General features: G+C 45.8%; 1 protein-coding gene across 1 annotated transcript in view; it reads right to left on the bottom strand.

Annotated features, from left to right (window-relative positions):
• The window catches only part of WDFY4 (WDFY family member 4), a 234,004-nt gene that overhangs the window by 153,446 nt on the left and 56,551 nt on the right, over window positions 1-24,007 (bottom strand). Inside the window, exons 13-19 of the mRNA XM_065407457.1 lie at window positions 14,337-14,551; window positions 12,721-12,833; window positions 11,128-11,335; window positions 10,723-10,799; window positions 9,744-9,962; window positions 5,477-5,661; window positions 1,823-2,054 (exon numbers count right to left, since the gene is read on the bottom strand). Of these exons, the coding sequence (XP_065263529.1) occupies window positions 1,823-2,054; window positions 5,477-5,661; window positions 9,744-9,962; window positions 10,723-10,799; window positions 11,128-11,335; window positions 12,721-12,833; window positions 14,337-14,551 (1,249 nt within the window). The remainder of the gene's footprint in view (window positions 1-1,822; window positions 2,055-5,476; window positions 5,662-9,743; window positions 9,963-10,722; window positions 10,800-11,127; window positions 11,336-12,720; window positions 12,834-14,336; window positions 14,552-24,007) is intronic.

Genomic DNA, 24,007 nt, shown 5'->3' on the forward strand with positions numbered 1-24,007 from the left:
AGATCTGATTACACCTCACTTGTTGCACAACAGTCTCCCCCCTCTTGGAGAGAGGAGGTGGTGCATCATGGCAGTCACGTGGCCATGGAGCATCATGGGAAATGAAGTCTGGCTGGGGATCCCAGTCTATAGAGGAGAATGGGCGCACGAGACTCCCAAACAACAACTCCCATAAGGCACTGCTGCAGAATCAAAATATTTTGGCTTTTGGCTGAAATATTTTGATTTTCAGGTATTCCATTTTTTGACAAAAAAAGTCCAAGTTTTCCCTAGAAAGCAGACATTTTACATGGAAAACATTTTGTTGTAAAAAAACCCCTCAATTTTCCATTGAAAACCAGTTTTGATGAAAAATTTCACCCCGCCTGTACCCTTTGCTTTAGGCTGCAGCTTCAGCAGATGGGTTTGTTCCACTCTTTTAAAGTGGGAGAGGACATCCCCAGCCCACTAACTTCCTAATGCAGAGGTGGATACACTCAGCAGTTGAACAAGCAGCAATCAATAACTAAAATGTACTGGAGATGCTCTGTCTGCCTGTTTAATAATTGAAGCTAACAGTATACTTTAGTTAAAAAGCTTCTTCATTAAATTGAATGCAACTTCGTGCTCCCTGCCTCCCGCTCTCTCCCCCACTGTGTTGCACCACTCTCCTCTGAGGGCCTGTGCAGCTAAGGAGATTGCTGTTTCCTTTTCTGCTATGTTTTTGTCTAGCACTGCACATCCCAGTTACAAAGGTTCTTCCTTAATGTCTGCCTCACCCAAACTGGAGACTCCATAAATAAGCTGCCCACAGAAAATGAAGAGGGTTGGTCCTGTGGTCAAGTCACTCAGGAGTTAGAGCTCTAGTCTGGGCTGGGGGAGATCGGCGTTCAATTCCGGCTCCGCCACAAAAATCCCGTGTAAACCTGGGCAAGTCACTTAGGCCTGGTCTGCTCTTGCAGCAGTGTGTAAGTTACATGCCACAATGAAAAGCAGGCTGCTTCCACACTGTAGCGTATAGCTCCATGGAGCAGTGAAAGGCTCCAGCAGCAGAGGGAGGGGCAGTGAAAGGCTCTGGCAACAGGGGGGCAGCAGGACTCTATACTGCTAAAAACAGCCATGTAAATGGGGGAGGCACGGCTGGGGTGTGTAGAGAGTCATGTAGGGTATACATGGTGTCTGGTGTCTCTGTACTCTACTCGCCTAAGGAGTGCCTCACCATCTATGCTGCAATTTATACCCATGTTAGGGGACGTGTAGTGTCTGTACTCGACATGCCGCTGACAGTGTAGACATAGCCTTAGTCTCTCTCGGCTTCAGTTCCCACGGGTCACATGAGGATAGAAGCACTGACCTACCCAACGGGGTGTGGGGGGAGGGGTTCTGAGGAGAAATACACTGACAATTGTGAAGCGCTCAGATACTATGGTGATGGGAGGCATAGAAGCATGACAGATCGATCAATCTTAATTAATTCTTGACTCTGTCACAGATGCCCTGGGCGAGTCACTTAAAGCCAGATTTTGAAAAGTATTTAGGTGTCTGAAGATGCAGATAGGAATTCCGGCACTTTTGAAAACCCCATTAGGTGCCTAACTCCTAGCGGAGGCCTAGCTCTGCCTCAGTTTGCTCTGTAAAATGGGGATAATTATACTTCATTCCTCTCAATCTCATCTGTCCTGTCTGTTTAGATCGTCAGGCCTTACTACACGTACGCCCAGTGTCCAGTATAATGGGGACCCATCTTGTTGGAGGCCTCTAGGCACACCGGGAATGTTAATAATGGATGATAATAATAAACCACGGCAGATGCCCGGTGCGGCACATCCGAGTCCCCGCGTACCTGGAAGCTGCACTGCCTGGAAGTTACTGAAGTACCGGGGCCCAAGCTTGTTAATCACCTCCACGGTTTCCCCAGAGATCGACTCTTCAAACAAGTATGTCGGGCCCAGGCGCCAAGCTAAGGAGGACTTCTGTTTCCAAACGCGGGGGGTAGCTATGTAGCCATAGATGTCGACGAAGGACGACGGTTCCATGGAAATACTGCTCCCGGGTAAGGGCTGTATGTACTGCATCTGCACCAGAGAAAGAATTCGCTTGTGTATCTGCGGAGCTGTAGGGCCTCTGCCCAGCAAGATACTGTCTGTCCTCATCCCCACTGAAGTCAAGGGGAGTCACAAGTGCTCTGCATGTGATGTCACAGGATCAGGTCCTTAGTTGGTGAAAATCCCAGTTACATAAGGACTGACATTAACACAAGGGATCACGCTGTTTCGCTCAGAGATCACGTAACTACATCAGGCTAAATTCGTCCCTGGTGCAATCACACTGACTTGAGCTGTTTCCACTAGGGATCAATTTGGTCCATTCTTTTCAACACTTAAACTAGGCTTTTGTAATCTGGTCACCTGATACAACTGGTCTCTCCTTCCTGGAACGAGATAACAAGTAGACCCCAAGCGGGATCAATAGTCTCCGAAGTGTGCTCTGTCTGCTATCAGTGACCTACAGAGCACTTGCCAGTGATCTGTGAAGACCTGCTGATTCCCATGGGGCTGCTAAATCACCTCTTTGTTCTCAGCTGCTAAAGAGCAGCAAAGAAGCAAAATCTACATTAAATACTTCCCTGATGCTACATTTCCATGTCAGCAATTACTATAGTTGTAACAGGGATGTTCAATAATCAGTTTTGGGTTCCTAACTCCTTAAGCAACTTTGGAAATCCTGGTGTTTTCCTCCAAGAATCAGCTGTCACTTTACATGATTATTTAAAGCCCCAATCCCGCAACTTGTTCCATTTGGGCAGACCCCTGCACCTGCACCCCATCAACTTCAATAGGGCTATTTGCCAGGGGTAGATCAGTTACAGGACCAGGGCCTATCATTTAATAACTAGTCAATTTTCAGCTTTGATCATAATCTAGTCAACATTGCAGCTGGGCTCTGAGGAAGGCTAGTCAACCCCAACGCAGCAAAAAAGTTAAGACGCCTTTTTGGACTCTGAGGAGCAACTCTATTGTGCTCCTCTAGATTGTAAAATCTAGACTAAGATCTAGATTGTCTAAAATGTAAAATCTCCTGGGCAGGGACTATGTACTACTCTGTATGCATACAGCACCTAGCACAGCAGGGCCCTGTTCTTGGTTAGTCCCTCCCCAGTCTCTACTATAACTAACAACTTAATAAATAATTATTTTTAGAACTGAGATTTTCAAAAGCATCAAAGTGATTTATACTTCTAAATCACTTTCAAAAGTACCATCGGAACTTGCACTCCTCAAGTCATGTAGGCACTTTTGAAAACCCCACCCAAGGTGTCTTTCTTAAAGAACACCCATCCAGTTCATTTCAAATGTAGTAGAAAAATCCTCTGCCTTGATCCCAGACTTAAACTTCCTTGAGGCCAATGTTCTTTTTTTGGGGGGTAGATTTTAGAGAAGGATCCAGAATCAGGCTTGTAATGGAAACTGTGTAGCAACCATAACTATAGAGAGGCTACCGCACGTCCAGAATGACCTTGGAGACAAGTTTCAACAATAGGAGCCTAAAGGCTAGGTATCTACATCTACACCAGGCACCTAAACAAGCCATTTTCCCCAAAGTGCAGATCACTCAGCAGCTCCAGTTTACTTCAATGGGAGATCAGCATTTTGGAAAATCTGGCCACTTACGTTTTGAAATATGGACGTAGGCACCTGCCTATTTTTGAAAAATATTCATTTATAATCGCAAATAGTTTTCAGAGCTTAATGCAGCCTCTATTAGGGTAGGGATATGACCTTTATGGGGCCACATCATCCCAAATATGCTACTGCAGGGTCCTTATCCTTTCCTCTGAAGCATTTGATGCTGGGTACAGTAGGAGACTGGATCAGATTGCTCTCAGGTCTGATCCTGTCTGCAATTCCCATGACACTAAAATCCTGGCCCTAGATATTAATGACCTCTGTGTCATTCTGATTTGTTGCCTGATTTCCTCTTCGCTTTCCATATCACGAAAAAAGCATCACCTCATTTCCTCAAGACACGGAATCTGGGCCCATCTCTTATTTACTAAAGCCTTGTTTTATTTTTATTTTGACTTATGATAAACACATTTGCTGTGAATCCTTTAATCCATTGTGATGCTCAAACCTGGTTTTATCCATGACTTCCAGTCTCATTTAAAAGAAGGCAAATTAAATTAAGTTTTCATTCTCAGAATGGATATAGGTCCCACAAGATGCTGTGGAGACATAATTTTTCTCAAGTATGGGAAAGAGAATATTGGGAATGAAACAGATTGCTTTTACAGGGAAAGTATAACACACAAGCGAGCTTTGCATAAATCAGAATAGAGGAGTCAGAAGGAAGAGACCAAGGTTGCTATAAAAGAATGACAGTGGAGAGGGGAAGGGATCTAGGGACTGCCTAGAATTGGACGACAGTTTCAGTATGGCCAACCACAAGTGTTTAAAAAGAATCACAAGTAAGGCTTCAAAACTATCCTGAGATTGGCTTAAAAATTTTGAGATTTAAAATAAAATAAAATAAATAAAAAATAAAATAAAATAATAAATTGGTGGTTCTTTTTATTTGCCTTCTTGTTTCTGAGCCTTCAGGGTGCACTGAGTTCAAGCTTTTCCCCACACCCAAAAGGTGAAGAAACTATTTTTTGTAATGAAAGTTGAGACTCTTGTGAAATGACATGACTCCAGGAGCTGGGGCTTTATTAGAAAACAACTAAATTTTGCAAGACTTGCAAAAAAAAAATCACGTTTTGCAATCCTCTTTCCCCCCATTTTGAGCCATCTTTCTTATTTCATATTAACCCATGTGAACATAGCTCTTGGAAACAGACTGAGTCTATTATTTGAGGAGAAGATCTAGTTCACAGACTGTTTGACACTAGAGCTGGGAGCAGATTGGCCAGTATGCAGGGAATGACCACCTGAGGGATGTGAAACTCAGAGTGTTCCATTGGATGCAGCAGGCAGGGCAGGGAAGCAGTGGGACACACCAAACCCATAGATGTCTGAGATGTAGGGGGAAATCCCATCAGTCTTAGCATTATTGTGGAAGGCTGGGCAGTCACACAGAGGATCAGTGTCTCTGCACTGCTCCCCGGGCCTCCTTCTGCAATCCCAACATTGAAGCATCCGAAATGACTATTCCCTGTTGAAAATACAGGCCTAAAGCCTTTGAATCCCCAACTTGAGATGCCTCTAAAGGGTCCTGAATTTCAAAGGGTGGGTTCTCAGCATTCCTAAGAATGGCCCTTTTAAGGTGTCTCAGGTTGGGCCCCCATAATCACTGGTCACTTTTGAAAATCTGAGCCTCAATCTCTAAGGATTCGTGTGATTTCCAGTGCCAGCCTGAGCGCCACGTGCTCCAACGCACACGGACAGCATTGCTCTTTGAGGTCTCCTAGCTGTGGGATTAACAAGACAGGAAGAAACTGACCCAAGAAATGCAAATGACCAGCTGCCAAGCACGGTTTTATGAAGAAAGCCTTTACCTTAGCGGAGCCAAGTATCTGTCCGTTGATATACGCCGAAACGATGCAGTTCCTTTTTGTTTCCTTAGCAACCGTCACTGTGAGGTGATGCCACTGCCCCGTGGCTAGTTGTTGGGTGCAGCTGAACTCAATCTGAGTTGGGGCTGAGGAGTGATTTGGGACCTCCACTTCAGGTTCCATGATGTCTGCACAGGAAAAACAAGCACTTAAGCGGCAGGCAGACAGAGCAGAGGCTGTCTTTTACTGTGTGTTTGCACAAGGCCCGGCAAAATACAGCCTCAGTCCTGATGGGGACCTCTGGGCAGTATTGCAATGCAACTAATATTAACATACTGACTGGGAAACTGAGGCACGAAGAGGTGAAGTGACTTGCCCAAGATCACAGAGTCAGTCAATGGCAGAGCCAGGGGTAGGACTGCGGAGCTTTTGGAAAGCAGTGATGGGAGGGAGCAATAAAAATGCCCTAAACTGCTGGAGTCCTTTTATCAGGACTTAAGGTTTCCCTAAGCCTCGAGATTCACATGTATCAGAGGGGTAGCCGTGTTAGTCTGGATCTGTAAAAAGCAACAAAGAGTCCTGTGGCACCTTAAATACTAACAGATGTATTGGAGCATAAGCTTTCGTGGGTGAATACCCATTGCGTCTGACGAAGTGGGTATTCACCCACGAGATTCACATGGTGTGTGCTGGAGCTGCGCTCCCAAATACCGCCGGCTCTCAAGAATGATGTTTTTTTCTCAACGTCCTGGGTGCTGTAAAATGAAACCAATTCTAAACAAGACAAATCCTCAAGTCCTCATTGATTGAGCTTCTATGGAAAGGATCTCTTAGAGGCTGGACACATTCAGATCCTTTGTATGTGGTGACTGCATTAGGGAGACAGGTAAGCTGGTGTTTTCAAAGGTGCCTAAGGGTGTTGGGCACCCAGCTCAATGGGAATCAGGCACCTAACTCCATTAGACTTCTTTGAAAATCCCAGCTGCACTGTACACCCCACTCTCAGTCCCAGCCCCCTTCTCCCATGGATTAATCAGGATCATGTTTGAATTACCAAGCACAGCTCTGATCATTGGATAAGAAGAAATGGATAAGTGAAAGACTCAGAATAGCCATTCAAAAATCAGGGAAGCCAACTATCTGTTTGCTTTGGAAGCCAGGAGATCAGGGGATGTTCACTGCCATCTCAGTCCCCTCTATGCTCCAGATCTGTGCACGTCCCTCATGTCATTATCAGTGAGAATAATAACAGGTATTAATTTATAAGCTGCACTATTCCCAAAGACTTCTGGGAACCTGGCACAATTTAGCACATTAATTTAGCATCGTCTCCTCGAACAGCAGAATATTAATGGCAAAAAGGTGGTCATTTTACATACCTAAGAAACCATTCTTGTTGGAGAAGACTCCCCTTCTTGTGGGGAAGATACACATTAGATGTTCGTGCAGGTGCCAGGGTACAGCAACAATGGGATCTTTATTATCTAATACTGTGACTAGGGCAGACATAGTAATAATACTAGCTCTTACACAGCCACACAGTAACATACATATACGACTGGACTACAGAATTTCTGCTCTTTAGAAGTAACCTAGAATGACGTATCACTCTAGGTACTTCTCAACAACTGGGACTTCGTAGTCCAGTCACAGTAACACAGCAACATACGAGCAACTCCATAACACCTTCTACCAAACACTGAAGGGAACTTACATCATATTCCAATACATTTCAGTGCATTGCCCCACAGCCTGACATAACCACGTCTGTAGGGGCTCAACATGTACTTATAAGCCATTACCAACTCTTACTAAGACTAGAGATGGGTGAAATGTTTTGGCTAAATAGTAAATGTGCCAGAAATGAAGTTTTGGGGCGAACAAACTCATTTGTGAATAAAGGTTGAATTCGATGAATAGTTTCGGACAAATACGAATGAGAATAATTTTTCTGAAAAACACCTAAATGGTTTGCTTTGTCATTTTCTAAATGAATCCTTTAGACACTTCATTTTGAAAATGTTGCTTCAAATAGATGTTCAAAATGTTTCATTCAACCTGGACAAAATTTTCAGTTTTTCATTATGTCGAGAAAAAAAAACCAACAACAAAATCCATTTTGTTTCAAAATAAACTGATTTTTTTTTCTGTTCAGTGGCCAAACTGAAAAAAAAAATTATCTGCTCAGCTCTAAGTAAGACAAATCAAATGATTGCTTAAATACAGCCAGATGGCCTCTGTTTCTGATGTCAGGTTTGCAGATCCCACCTGGGATAACACAATGCTATTCACACACTGTATAATGGAAGTAGGAGATGGGAACTTTCACACGTGTTCAGTGATTCTCTTGAGGGTTGGGGAAAGGAATCAGAAATGTAATTAAAAAGAAGAATAAAAGAGCACTCAATGCACAATGTATCTGTTTAATTTGCAATGAAATCTGCATCAATTTCACTCCACTTTCACTCCAAGCAGTACAAAATTCTGCTAATTGCAATAAACGATACTGTCCTAAGTAGGGCACTGAAAATCAAGTGCAAAGAATAGAAGTGGAGTAATAAATAGAACCGATATTAATTCTTGGGTGAGTTCCAGACCCTTTCTACTACTCTTGTCAATTAGAGCTGACCAGGTAAGAATTCCCCTGGTGCGGGAACTCCCAGCTGGTACAGATCTCATGTGCCTGGCCACTGAGCCAGCCCCAATCTAATCCTGGTAGAGGGGGTGGGAAAGGAGAATGCCAGAATACTTATGATTGGTTGTTGTCTGGGATATAACAGAGCAGCCTGAGGGCTGCTCTAACCCACACTGACACTGGCACAGATCCACCCTGAGAATCAGGTAGATGTAGCAGCTCCTTGTCTTTGCTGTACGAAGCACAAATTGAGCAGGACCGAGAATCTAGACCACCACCTCTGCCCTGCTAGGATCCAGGATCACACTGACTCACACCAGATGATACATTCTGGTGTTTGCTTCACGAGCTGCTGACAGTGTTGTACAGCAATGACCTCCAAATACCGTGGGACCCTCTGAAGCAAATTGTTTTTACCACTCTGCACAGGTCCGGCCTGAGGATATGGGGGAGGGTCAGTGAGATGATTCTTTCGGACATGCCTCAAGCTTACTTGGCTCACATTACATATCCCAGCCAGCAGCGCTGCCCAAGGGATCAGATGCACTCTGGCCATGGCCCTCTCCCACCCCCTAAAACTGGACTGGGGCTGGCACAGTGGCCAGACACACCGGCAGCTCCTCCGCCCCAGGGAATTCTCGCTTGGCCACCTAGTGCTGTTGATTGTATGTGGAAGGTACCCAGGGCTAGGTTCAAAAAGCATTTAGGCGCCTACGTTTTAGGTTCCACTGCAATTCACAAAACTCCTGTTGAACTTTGTGCCCATTTCTGCCTCTGGCCTATGTGCTGCTTCCTCCTTCTAGGCTCCTGGGCACCCATCTCCTGCCTAAGCCCCAGAGCGATTCCCAAAGCAGGGGAAAACAGGCATTCAGATCCCTGTGCAAATCCTTTCTCATCAGGTGGGGGGCGGGGGGGCTTGAATGAGGGGAATCCCACATCCCAGGTGAGTACCACAACCATAAGGCTAAAAGTGATGAGGGAGGTCATCCTCCCTCACCCACCGCAGCACTCCCCCACCCCCAGCTTCCTTTACAGAACTCCTGAGATGTCTAACTCCAAAGAAGGTTCCTGCATTGTGGATCACAAGCAGAGCTAGCTGCCACCCTGCAGCCCAGATGTAGGCGCCTATCCCCATGGGCTCACCTTTCGTTGGCCTCTCCCATTGGCTGGCTTAGGCAAGGAGCTGCCTAGTGCACTGGGTTTTGTGAATCGCTAAGTGGGCTGTCTCTCCCCATTTACTGTCTAGAGAGCAGAGGTGCCTCACTCAGGCTTTGCAGGATTTTCTAGGCGCCAAAAAGTTAAGCCTTGTGACACCCAGCATCATAATGCCCAAGTCTCTTTGTGAATATAGGCGTCAGATGCTGCAGTGATCGGTGGCAGTATGGCACTCAGAGATAAATAGATACAGATAAGAGGGGGAAGGGATCTTTTGTCCCTCACCCTTCCACTCCTTGTCCCTTTCAACCCCAGTGATTAGTTGATAGCTGTTTCTGTTTCCCAAGGCGCTTTCCAGGGCAGAGGTCTAGAATTCCTTTTTAAAAGGAAAGTGGAGATTACCCTTTAAATCTCTAGTCCTCCCGAATGACTGAGGCCCTGGCCTTGCAGTGCCCAGCAGCTGGCTGTGGAAAGCCTTACCCAGTGGCTGGAACTCCACTTCCTCTGTAGAGATGACCAAGGAGCGGTCTGTGGGGGAGAAGCTGACAGCAAAGCAGACAAACTCCTGCTCCATCCTTGACATGTGCCGCACCACGGTGAGGAAGCGCAAGGGGTGGGCATCGCGGGTAGAGCAGAACCTGCTGACCAGGAACCAGGAGGAGACAGTCAGGCCGCCCGAGGGTGGGAACAGTCTGGCACCTGCGGGTAGGAAACGAAATGAGTGTGAGGAAGCAGGCTCCCCTGCTCGGTCCCTGACAACAGGGCTCTGTCCCTTTCACCTGAGGATCTCAGAATGCTTTTCAAATATTAATCTAGTGCCCTGTGAGGCACAGAACAGTCAAATGACTTCTCCGAAGTCCCCCAGCATGTAAGTGGAAGCAGCAACTGTGGAATCCAGGAGCTTTAATTCCAAGTCCCCCCGCCCCCCACTAGACAGCACTGCCTCTCTTATTATGGTGCCAGACAGGATGTGTGTGGCCCAGGATTATTTGATGAGAAATGGGGTTACCAGGCCACTCACTGAGGAGAGAGACACTTAGAGATGTGCTTCCTGTGGGGGAGTCCAGATCTGGAATTGGAACCGAGCTTCCCCAGAGTTTAGAGAATCCTAGAGGTCAGTCTAGTTTTAAATGTTTCAAGTGATGCACCTTCTGTCCCTTCCTCTAGGGGATTATCCCACAGTCTAATGGATCTCACCTGTTAGGGTGTTTTCCTGGTATCTGCCCTGCCTTAAAGTCACCCCTTTACTCCTAACAGTCAGAGCAGATGTTGCAGCATGGCCTGACGCAAAGAGAGGCCTGACCTCTATACCTCAGAGCTGGATCTGAGGCAAGAGTCGGGAGGGTGTTGAAGCAGTGGTCTTGTATGCGACCATCTCTGGATAACGCAGGATGCCTGAGAGCAGGAGGGCTATGCTCATCTTTCTCAGAAGGCTCCATGTGAACCAGCAGGTACCTACCCATTCCGATCCCTCCTGAGATGGAGTGTTCCACATTGGGGCCCATCACAGTGGAGAGCGTGGGGAGGAACAAACAGCTGCAAAACAAAGAAAGCAGAAATTCAAGCCTGTCTCGGCGAGCCATTAAGGACCTGGCTCTGTGCTCCTTCCACACGCCAACCTCCCACGGACTACAATCCTGCAGCCTTGGCCCCTCAGTGGGTCTAGGCTGATGATGAGGAGCATGGCAGACTCTCTCTGCCATCACTAGGAGGCTGTGGGCAGGCTGTGTGAGTTGCTAGCACTGTTGCACGGAGGGGAATTATGGGAGCAGGAGGATCTGCTATGACTCTCTTGTTCGGTCCAAAATAAGAGATCGGAGGCTCTGTAAAGAGATAAAAAGAGCAGCATGAATTGCAGCAATACCCGTATCCCTCAGGAGACATGTCGAACTCCACGAAGGACGGTGCCAAGGAAGTGTTGTGTGGCTGGAAGTTCCGCGGCGATGTCATGGAGATGAGACTCATAGATGTCTGGAGAGCTACTGCAGAGCCCCTGGACACCCATGGGGAACTGGTGGTCCGCGTGGCTAGCTGAGGAACCACAGGATTGTCCAGCACAGCTGCTCCTGAATCTAGGACAATAATGGCCATCATTAGCAATGCACAGCACTGTCACTGCTTCCATTCTGTAGCATGCTTCTTTCCCATTTCATTGATTGCAGCTACAAAGCATGTATCTTATTAGTCATGGCTTCTCCCTCCTTGCTCAATTAGTCCTCCGTGGGCTGCAAAAACCTTTCCAGTGCTGCGGGGGGTGGGGAGGAGGAGGAAATAGGAGTGGAGCTGGGGGACTGATGCATTTTTCAGTCAATCAGCAATTTTGAAAAATCAGGAAAAAACCCATTCTTTCACATTGAACGGAAAATGAAATTTTAAAAACGTTGCAGCAAATCGTAAAAAAGCCAAAACAAGTTTCCTTTCAGATCAGACGAAACTTTTTGTTTGGACAAAACTTTTGGTTTTAGTGTGAATGTTTCTTGAACATTTTTGAACTTTAAAATAAAATTAAAGGAAATTTTGAAAAGAAACATTGGTTCAAACCGAAAAATCAAAACGTTGCCATTGGGGGAGTGGGAAGCTGGCGGTGGTGGGGTTGGGGTTTTTTTGGTTTTATACAAACGGTTTGGTGCACAAATTCACAAAGTATTTCAATGTCACCAAACCTGCATTTTTCAGTGAAAAACTTTTCAGACAAAAAAGCATCCTCCAATTGTAGGTGAGGCCCGCGGGAAGAGCTCGGAGCAGCAGCTCTTCTTCCCCCACATAGCTCCTCAGGTAGTAGTGCACTTCCCTGCCCTCTCCCCCCCTCAGGGAAGGTGCCTAACCCTGCTGGCTCCTTTCCCCACCTCCATCATTCAATAGCTAAAGGGCTAAACCCAACGGGCAGGTGAGAGCTGAGTTTGTGCCTGCGCAGGACTTGTGGGGCTGGTTCTCCACCACCCTGCCCCTTATGGGGTTACTGACGCATGTGCAAAACATGTGTGTGGGGTGGGAATACTATCATTATGATCTTGATCCGATGAGGAGTGCTGGGCGTGTGCTGCCCGAAGTGAATAGTGCTCCGTATAGATACACTCCCTCTAGACCCACAGGAGAGGGCAGGTATGCCAATGCCCTAGCCCCGTAGGCCACACACCTTTGGGGAGCGCTGCTGGATGTGCTAGTGCAAACCCCCAGTCAGTGTGTGGTAGGCATCCCACTCTGTGTGAGGATCTGAGTCTATCACAGCCTCAGGGATATAGTCTACCATGAGCTCAAGCTATCAGACCTCGTGCTTTGACTTCTGAATGCTCTTGGCTCAGCTCCTGCTGTTGATCAACATACCAGTTTGTCACAGTGGCCTGCTCTAGAGACTAGATCTGTGCTGTGCCTGGCTTCTCAGCAAGTAGGTCTGGCAGCAGCTTTCCCTCCCCGGCACATGCAATACTAACGCCATTCTCCACGCTGCTGCTCTCACCTTCACTGCAAGCTGCTTTACACAAACTAGGCTCTTGACACAATGTAGTCTTAGCTGGGTTTCTGCACGTCCCAGTCACGATTGGCGGAGGGGTCCCAAGCCAGAGGAACTGCCTGAGAACACAAACACCTTTGTATAGGATATATGGGAGCACTGGCATCAATGCATACACAGCAAAGCCCTGAGGTTACTGCCTTCTAGCTAGTGAAGCCACCTTTACTTTGAAAGGCAGAGTGGGACAAAAAATCACACTCTAAAGCTTTTCCCACATAAAATAATGGCTTTTTGACGGAATCAACATTTTCCACAGATTTTCCAAATTAAAGAAAAAATTGTTTGTTTCATCTTCTTTTATCCCTCACTTTCTAACTTGTTTTCTATTGGGGTAGGGGGTGGGGGGAGGAGGAAGGCCACATTTGAAACAAAACAAAAATCTTCATATTCATTGTTTTCATCAATTTCTTTTTTCAAAAATTCCTGGAAAAGTTTCAAATAGCATGAAATGGATTTTCTCTTATTTTTCGGTTGGTAGAAAGAAAGAAAGAAAGAAAGAAAGAAAGAAAGAAAGAAAGAAAGAAAGAAAGAAAGAAAACTGTTTTACCAGCTCTACAGAAAAGCCTGTGTGTACACTGGCCTGGGCATGAATTTAAATCAGTTACACCACCACACCATATCTGAAATGCAAAGGATAATCAAGAGGCCACTGATTTCATAAGGATTTTGGGAGCCATCTGAAACTATTAAAGGAAGACTTTCCTAAAATCAGGTGTCTCCCAAGATCATTATAAAATCAGTGGCCTCTTTATTATCCTCTGCATTTCAGATATGATGTGATGGAATCACTGATTTCAACATCCCTAATATTAGCACCACAAAGTTGGTTATATCTTCCCCAGTATTTTTCTCTCTCCCAGATCTTTGCTTTGTCTGGTGCTGGCTATGATATGCAGACAAAGTTCCACAGTGCCATGAGAAAAGCTGAATTTCCAGCCAGACCAGAAGGAGGAAGCTTTAGAAATCTCACAAGAAAACAATCTACAGCTCAGCTTTGGACAAGATGTTCAGAGAATCTGGACAAATCTGTGGTGCACATTCAAACCCAGCCTGCACTCCACTCCTTCCAAAGCCCACTCTATACTGGCCTTTGTTAGCTTTAATGGAGACTGTGCGGTCTATTGATGTGAGCAGGAGACTGAGAAATATGACTCCAGGTTCTACCCCTAGGTCTATCTTTGACAGTGTGTGCGACTGTGGGAAAATCACTGCGTCTCTTTGCACCTCAGTTTCCCCATCTGAAAAACATGAAAATAATCCTTTCCTCCCAGGCGTACTGCAGTTCTTTAATTAACTAACATCTGTCAACTGCTTTGAGATCCCTGGGTGGAAGGTTCTACAGAAACACAAAGAATTACTACCCTAGGTCCCAATTCAGCAATTTACTCAAGCATGTCCCTAACTTTAAGCCTGTGAGGGGTCCCAATTGTGACTTAATGCCCCTGGTGAAGTGCCTTGCTGAATCACAGTGCTAGTTTGCATTAGTCCATTTCCTTAAAGGATCCACAGCCCTAGTGCAGAAAGACACTGTGAAACCACTCTGCTAAATACAGATCCGGTACCTTAATACATCTGGCTCAATGGATTGTGAGGCAAGCTTCTCAAAAATCCTGATGAGAGGCAGGTGCAATGGGTGGCTGTCATTGTTCAGAGCATGTTGACAGGAGGTTATGATGGTGCTCAGCAAGCCGGATGCGCACATCACCTGACGGCTCTTCTCCGATTTCACCAAGGACTGGACGTGATCGGCCACAGCGCATTGGATTTCCTGGGAAAGCTGAAACAAAGAGAGGGCTGGTGTCAGTGTGCCTGAGACCCTAACTCCACAGGCTGGCTCCATGAAGATCCTTGATTTCAATGGGCTCCGGATAGCTGCAGAGGTTCACCCATGAGCAGCAGCTTGCAGGATCGGCATCTACATCTACACCAATGCTGCTTTGATTAAATGCATTAGTGGCTGTGCCATAAAATTCAGCATCAGGAGAGCCCAGCCATCTTCTCCCATCTGACTACTACTCAGTCATCTGTGGCCAAGCTCTCTTGCAACAACGCCACGTTTGTGAAGGGACTAGGGGAGCAGTCAGTCAGTTCCCCTGTATAAGGCAGAGATAACACCACTTGCTCTCTCACGATACACAGGGCCTGATCCAGCAAAGCATATAAGCACATGCTTAACTTCAAGCACACGGGCAGTCACACTGATGGGACCTACTCAGTGCTTTAGAAACAACCATGAATTAAGGCCTTGATCCACTAAAAATCTTCAGCACGTGCTTAACTTTAAGCACCGCTTAAGTGCTTTGCTGAATGGAGGCCTTCAATTGTTCTTACGCACTTTTTAAAAACTGAACTTGTGTTGATTTTTAAAGCTGCTTGTAGGCCAGCCAGGATGTAGGAAGGCCCAGAGACCCAAGTGGACTTTGCAGGAGTAACTGTATATAGTCTATATCACCATAAATCTTTGTAAGATTGGGGCATTTCTCACAGGAGAAGCATTTGGATGTGTTAAATATTGTTGAAGGAAATAGTTAATACAAACTTTACTTAGTAAAGAATTACAGATGATGACATGTCCAATGGCATCAGACATGCAGAAAATGTTGTTGATCTCCACATTCTGGGCTTGATTTTGCAATGTTAATTGGAAATAACCACCAGGTCCACTAGACTGGTATAACACTGGTATAAGTAAGAGGAGAGTCACATCTTTGACCAATGTAGGCTAGATTCTGAAGAGCTCAGGGCTGGAATTTGACATGTTCAATGCCCACTGTTAGGGCCTGATATTCAAAAGAGCTCAGCTCCCATTTAGGCATCCTAAATTAGGGTCAGATTTTCAAAAGTGCTGAGCACCTGCTTGGCAGCCCCCACTGCAACCTTAATGGCCAGATTTTCAAGACAGCTCCCAGCACCCAATATGCAGAGCTTTCTGGACAATATGGCCCCTTATTTTGGTGTCTCAATGGAAATTAAGCTCTTTAGAAATCTAGCTCTAAATCTCCATTATTTATTCTTTTATCTTTATACAAGCAGAAACGTATATTTTCTCACTACACTTATAAGACCCCTTCCAGATCCAATACACATTTCTCTTCTTCTAGCAAGAGGATTGGGTGAGCTGTGGAAATGAATGTCTAGTTTAAAACTCTTTTATATGTTTATTGCCGTTATTTCACTTACTCTTCCACTGGATGAAAAAAAATATTATTTACAATCTGCGTAAAGTTGAAAAAAAATAAAAAAGATACAGATCTTGGCTAAGTGAAACTATAGGTTTACTCCAAAATAAATCCAATAGAACCATAATGGAGTACAAAAAAATTGATTGTTCTCATTATCACAGCAGCGCTGTCAATACCGAGATTGCCTTGTTTTGAATAAAATGTGCTGTTTTCAGGAATATTAGTTCCAGTAAAATGGTTTTTTAGTGAAAATGTTAATGGTGGCAGGAAACCAGTCTACATTTCCCCATAGACATGGATTGATTTTCCTAACACATATTACTTGCACCATGAGTCAGGGAACTGGAGGTTCAATTAGAACGCAGCAGGGCTCACAGCTCTGCATCAGATTAGAGTCTGAGGGCAAAATGTCATCTAGTAATTTGCCTGACATTCTTAAGTAGTCCCAGCTTCCTCCTTCTAACAGTCCATTGCTTCAAAACTTGGTAGTTGAATTTCTCTCCCTTCCAAAAGATGTTGGTTTGTTAGGGGACAGACAAATGCCTCAAAAGGTTCAAAGTGTGGATTCATTTCGACAGGATACGGTCCCCTTGGGCTTAAAAATGAGATAGGCATAGACCCACAAAACAACAAATAAATCTTGCACTCCCCTAGCACCTCTCATTGAAGGAACTTAAAGCCCTTTGCACACATTAATTGATGTAACTTCCCAAGACACCCTTGAGGGAGGTACTATTTGATGCTATATCTCATTGATGCACTTATAGAGGGATTTTCAAAAGCAGCGATGGTGCCTAACTCCCTTGGAAATTATTGAGAGTTAAGCACCTGGCACACTTTGACAATCCCATTTGTAGGAGCCTAACGTGCTGACTTTCAATGAGACGTAGGCTCCTAAGTCACTTACGTGCGTTTGAAAATGTTACCCAGAGCAAGTAAGTCACACCAAGCCAGGGCTGACAGAATTGGGACGAGAACCCAGAACTTGAGTCCCCTGTTGCAGCCATGAGACACAGTCCATCTCTAGCACAACAGCTTACTAATTAGGAGCTTACCCACTGGCATTAATGAGTAAGAAATGCCTGAGTGAATGCTTGCAGAACTGGGCTCTGTCATGCCACAGTACAACTGAAGCCATATGTTATGGCTTGCAGCATCCATGTGTGGTGAGAAGGGGGAGTGGGAAGTAGGCTCTATGAATTGAATTGTACATATTATGCTTACATATGGAGACAAAGATGGCTTGTCTGACTTCTTTGGATGAACCATTTCTACTGTGCTTTTTCACCATGTGCCCCTGGGGCTCTCTTTTTCTGTTCCAGAGGCTCCTGCACCCAGCAAGGTTCATGAGAAGTTCTGGAGTGAGCTTTTAAAGAAATGGCCTGGCTTGCACCACAGCTTCAGAGTATAGATCAGCACTGAGATAAGGGCTGCTGGGACTGCCCCGCAGCCATGCCACCTTGTATTCAATCTCATGCTCTAAGCGGGAGTCAGGGCTAGGATGAAAGGTGTCTCTTTGTGCCGCAGTAATTCCTGCTGGGGAATGAGTAGATGATGCCCCCCAATCAGCATCGAACCAGGCTGGTGCTAAGGATGCTAGAGGTGCTGTCTTTTAGAAGAGATGTACAAGTAGGGACTTAACCATTAGTAATCAAGGCACTCAAAGCCCCTTGGAAAGTTAAGGGTAGGGGTATTAACCCTGGGGTCTCATCCAAAGTCCAACTTATTGAATTATATTCTGCTTCGCTAACATCCTCCTGCAGACTCGGCTGAATACTGTATTTTCCATGTTGTGTTCTAAGTTCTTGTGTAGTGCTGTGCCATCAGAACTCTGAGTCTGGCCTGAGAGGTGGATGTAGTGATCCTGATGGACAGTCAATAAAGCCTGGTAGGATCTTTCTGGATGAAAGGCACAGCAGAAAGAGAACATTTCTGCATAATTTGCTAGGGTTTCTTGGAAGATTCCATAGTTGGAGCCTGATTTTTAAGCAAATGTACATTTCTGAGAGTTTGGGCGATTCCAGAGAGTTTGGATATTTTTTCTGGAGAGTGTGAAGAGCACATTACACTGCCCCAGGGTAAGAGCAGCACAGTGAGATGATGTGCAGACAGGCTGCAGGTTTTTTGTTCTGTTACAATCGGGACAGCATCTGCACAGAGAATCTCACGTCAAGTCAATCCTGCAGCCCTCCAGATGCTATGACATCTTTTCATGGACATCTCTCAAAGCCAGACAAGTCAGCTGGGTCAGCTCTCCTCCTTTCAGGGTAAAGCCTGCGGGGGGGTGGTGGGGTGCTCGGGGGAAGATTTGGCTCCCAGCTCCCCAAAACAGGCTGCAGGACCTGCCCCCACACCCTGCAGATCTCCCCCAACCCATGCATCTGTCCAGCTCTGTGCTCCAGGCACATCTCCCTGCAGGCCCTGGTAGTGCAGCACCCAAGGAGGAATGGAACCCTGACTTCAGGTGCCTTGCGGACCCCTTACAGAGTGTATTACCGTAAGCTAAGGAATGCTGTGTCATTAACAGAGATGATGATGTGCCTCCACCCAGACTGTCTCACCACCCCCACCCCCTCGGCACACACACAGAGATCCCAGGCCAAGAGAAGAGTCTCGATGGACTCCAAAGAAATTGTGCTATGACAGCAGCTGATCCCCTTTTCCACATGGGAGGGGAGATATCTACCCCTTAGCATCCCCACCCCACTAACTGTGTCTGGCAATCCTAGAAAATTCATCCGCTCAGTAAGAACAGGAAGATACCCCGATACATGGCAGCCAGTTGGGTAGGCACAGGAGCGCCGCAAGCTTTTTTGCCGCCCTAGGCGGCAGAAGGTCCCGCCCCCGAAATGCCGCCCCCGACAGAGGCGGCGGAAGGTCCTGCCCCCGAAATGTTGCCCCCAACAGAGGCGGCCGAAGGTCCTGCCCCCGAAATGCTGCCCCCAACAGAGGCGGCCGAAGGTCCCGCCCCCGAAATGCCGACGACGACCAGGGCAGCCGAAGATCCGGCCGCCGCGGTCGCCTCCCCCCAAATGTTAGTGCCCTAGGTGACCGCCTAGGTCGCCTAATAGGCTGCTCCGGCCCTGTGTAGGCACTTCTCTGTCCCTCAGCTACTCCATTATTAATGCTGCCCAAACCCATCTTCTACATGCAGGACACCTGGCTGTTGGTTTCTCTGATCTGCAATTCACTTTTTAAAATGAATGTATAAACACAGAATTAAAGGGAGCCTAGCAAGTTCAAGCAAGAAAGGCAGCAAGGAAGGATACAGCACCCACCTACATCCCCAGGAAAAAGTGATCAATGCTAGAGGGGGAGGGTGACCTTGTGATTATGGCTCTGGATAGGGAAGATCTGGATTCAGTTCTTGGCTCTGCTTGGGCAAGTCACTCTAGATGATCTGGGGTGTCCCTTATGGCCTTGAACTCTGTGACTTAGGGCTAGATTCTCCATTTGCTTTGCATCTTGGGTAGTCACTTACATAGGTGCTGGAGGGGAGAGGGGGCTGCCACAACCCCTGTGGTTTCCATCATATACAGGATTTCAATGGCTCTCAGCACCCCAACTATACACATTGTTCCCTGGTCACTTACACCAGTGTAAAATGCTACCCCATGAGAACGGAGCTTATAACAGAATATAGATTCTATAATGGGGGTTGTGGAATCCCCATCACTGGAGGTTGTTAACAACAGATTGGACAAACACCTGGCAGGGATGGTCTAGGTTTACTTGGTCCTGGCTCAGCACAGGGGGCTATCCAAGATGACTTCTCCCAGTCCCTTCCAGCCTGCCGTTATATGGTTCTATGATAATGACACTTTAAATCGCACCTTCTTCTTTTTAAAAAGACAGTATAGTCTAGTGGAGCCAGCACTAGAGTAGGAGCTAGGAGAGCGGAGTTCTAGTCTTCGCTCTGTCATTACTGTGCAGGTCACTTCCCCTCTTTGGGCTTCCATTTCCCCCACTCCCCTTTGTCTTGTCTATTTAGATTATGAACCCTCTAGGGGCAAAGACTATCTATTACTGTGTGTGTATAGGCTATAGCAGAATAGGTGCCGATCTTGGTTGTGGTCCTTTAGGTGCTACTGTAATATACGTAATAATAATAAATGCTTATGGGAAGAGAAGTGTCAAATATCAAAACAATATCTCATGGAACATGAATGTGGTGAATTATGATATTTCCACAACTTTATAAGCAGCAATTCACTACTTGGGGAGTGCAGTTGTGCAGTTTTTGTGAAGTGCCCTGCTATGAACATTAGCAACAAGAGCAAACCATTTAGTTATGATTAAATCAAGGACTACATCCAAAGGCAAAGTAGTGAGAAAAGGCCTAAAAGCAGCATCACTGGGTAAGATGCAAGTAGGTATTAAAACAATCACTGTCTGCCTCTCTGGAACTCAGTATGCTTGGAGCGTGCGAGTCAGCACAATCTTTTGATAATGCACAGCCTTCTTCCTCTATCCATACAATTGAGTCACACACAAGCTCCCAAATCCAACCTGATCACGAGAGAGACCTGCTAAAGGTAACTGCAGCACAAAACAGAAAACTGGGCCAAGCTCAGACTGTGGTGATAAACCTAACCTGCAAGATTAATTAAATGATGAACTGTGTGACAGGTTTTGAATGAAGGAGTCAACTCCTAAGTCCCCTTTCACCCCCAGTCATCACTGAATGACTCTACAAACTGATCAAGAGGAACAATCAGCACAGAAATATATTTTTAAAAGTGGTGTTCCCCCTAGGCAATACATTCTTTGTACTTCCTGGTTCACTGACAAGAGCTCGGAATGCATCTTTCTGTGACGTCACAAAGACCAGGCTCGGCAGTGACACTTCTGGCATCTGAAAGGCTTCGTCCTGGGAAATCATCCAGAAAGCAGGAAATGCCAAGATAACTTTAAAGAGGAGAAGCAATTGTAAAAGTTCAATATAAATATCCTTCTGTGGCAAATGCCCTGTGCCACAAAGCTTGCTTAGAGGGGACGGTAAGTAAGTTTATTTTGCCATTAGCTTTCCAAATAGGCATCAACTTCATTTTGACACTGATGATTTTGCATTTAAGGAAAGAGAATATTTGCTTTGCATAAATGTGGTCATTACAATGAATGCACAGTTTGCAAAAGCACCAGGGCTGAGTGTTCACATGAGTGATGCTTGATAAATTTCCTTTAAAGACTCAAACAGCACCTCTGCCTTTTTTTTTTTTTTTTTTGAAGGGCTTTTAACAAATTTTCATATGTCTCATTTGACATCCAAATGTTTTTTTAATTGCCAGTAGAGATGGCTGCAACACATAACCACAGATCTATTCTCACCAGCTGTTAATTGTCATTCTGGTCAGGTCAGAAGAAAAGGCTGCAGTGTGAGATCGAGTCTCCTGTCTGTCTTGCTACTTATTACCACTCTCAGTACATTGACACGCTCAGAGTTACTTCAGCACATCACTGCTTGGGTCTGATAAAGGTCACCAAGAAGCAGCAAATCCAACTGGGAATGGATCCTATTTCCTTAGGTCAGAATCAGAATGCATTAATGTTTATTGAGTTCCACTAATGCTTCTGCAGAGCAGCGCTTGCTAGTTCCCCGCTTTGGTGAAATGGAAGGATTTGTATATGAAGCTGGACTGATTCATTCAGGAAGATAACTCCATGCTCCATCCCAAAATGTCTTTACACAGCATTCAGACTAGCAAAGTGGTGCTCAGTGCCCACCCATTGTCCATCCCTGCTGTTGAAGAACATGCTGTTCAACTAAGCCCCAAACTCTAGGCCAAAAACCTTCTCCCAGTCCTTTGTGGTGGATCCTGACTGACATTTTATTCTCCTTACACACAGGCTCCTACCTCTGGGAAAGCTGAACATCTGAGTCAAGATCCACTGCGGAGCTATCAGAGGAGAGCTTTGCCTTCTGTCATCTTCTAGCCTTCAGATGTGCCTCGTGTGACAAAGCACAAGCGCTATCAGCACACATTGCCAGCCAGCTGTAAGAGCCTCCGTGGGCAGAGAGAGCCCAGTGCTGTTCCACTGAACTCAGTGGGAGCCCTTTCACTGATTTCAGCAGGAGTGGAATTGGGCGCAGGGAGCATATGCCACAACATGACCATGGTATAGGGTTAGGGTTAGGGACTGAAAAACGCAACCTGCCATCTCCATTCCTTGCTGCAGCTGCTTCCTGGGCTGTCAGGCACAGAACACATAGTGAGCCAAGCGCAAGGGTTCTTTCCTTGTTTGGAAGCAGAAATGAAGGCGCATTCATACGGACAAACACATGCCAAAACCCATTCCCCTTCTGGCAGGTAGGATGCTGCCCGTGTACAGGACGGATACCCTATGTACATGGGGCCCACTGTCGGAAAGGTCCAACCATAAAACATTCCAGCCACCTCCAACACGACTACCAAGCCAGTGTATGGATGGGAAGAAAAGAACAGCTGACATGCTGTGTCCAGTGTGATGTGCACATACAATGCCACAGCCCCCTGCTGGCTTTTCAAGAGGTTTCCTCATTTCCCTTCTATCTGCTACCACTCTACCACCACGGGGAGTTATTTATCTGTCACTGATCCTTGAGCTACAGCTTTTGCACAAGACCATGACCCCCGCTGCCTGAGTAGCTCGCCACTCTGCCAGTGGGCTCCCAGCACTGTTCAATACCAGAAATGTGTCAGAGGCTGGCACCAGAAAGCTGACACAGCCATGGCAGAGCTTCAATCTATTGTGTCTCACCCATCACCAGTGAAGCTCGGGAGACTACATCATAATCGCGGGTGGTGCTAGGAGACAGAAAAACCTCAGAAGCACTAGCTGCTAGTTCAGCTTGTATGCAGAACAAATTTAGCCCAGAAATCACAGTGAGAATAAAATATGGAGATTCACACAATCAACTTCACAGAGTTCAGCTTCAGATTATAATGAGACTTCAAATCACATATATTAAGGAAGGCAGCATGTTCTACCGGACAGAAGCAGAGGACTTAGAGACACAGGTTCTACTCCTGTCTGTGTTGCTGATGTGACCTTGGGCTAGTCACTTCACTTCTCTATGCTTTTATTTACCCTCCCACCCTTTCTTGCGTCTGTTTAGATTGCAAGCATTTTGGGACAGGGACTGCCTCTTACTATCTGTGTACAATGGGGCTCTGATCTCCATTGTTATAACACTAAATAAATTATAACTAAATAAATAAATAAAATATTACAACTGCTACTGATTCCTTATCAAATGAGAGAAGGGGGAAAGAAGAAAAGAGAAGGGAAGGAAAGATTAATAGATTCAAGTACGTTACTGAGACTGATAGAATTTGTTTCCCAGCTCTTCATATTTTTAATAACACTGCCATCTACTGAAAGTCTGTGGGGTTTTCATTTTCCCTGCCTCATCCAGCAGAGCTGCAGAGCCAGCTCTGATACCGTGATTTCTCTGACAGCTCCTCTCTCACATCCAATTAACTGTTCTACTTGTTTTTCAGAAATTAATTACAGTAATTGTCAAAATTTTAATAGCAGCTGGCTTGGCTTGCAATGAAGAGTCAAGAAACATCAGCAGTTAATTACACTCCCACCTTCCAGAGATGCTGATGAGGAATCTGGTTTTATTCCAAACCTCCCGTTTATCTGCTAGTTGAATCCAAATATTTCAGAAAAGGCAGCAGACATACACTGGATAATTTGCTCGTTCGGTCAGGGTGCATGTGGGGAGAGCCCGAGAAAGGAAATTTCACCTGAGCAGATTCCTAGTTGTGATCAAGCTAACGGAGTGCCAATTTCCTGTTAATTGCTGCACCAGTCTGTAACTGCTAGGAAGAGTCCAGGGCTTGATCCTGATCTTACATATACCATAATTGCCCTGGTATCACCCCACTGGCTTAAGCGATTGACATCATTGTAACCGAGAGCAGAATTGAGCTCCAGGACTGTAAATAGAAAAATGCATCATGCATTGCTGGAGATACCAGGGAAAGTGCTGATTCCAAGTGTTGGCCCAAACAACAGCTGCTGTGTGGTACATGCACAAGATGCACTGCAGAGAGGGTGAGGTG

This window comes from Emys orbicularis, chromosome 7 (assembly GCF_028017835.1).
Source record: "Emys orbicularis isolate rEmyOrb1 chromosome 7, rEmyOrb1.hap1, whole genome shotgun sequence".
Classification (NCBI taxonomy): Eukaryota; Metazoa; Chordata; order Testudines; family Emydidae; genus Emys; species Emys orbicularis.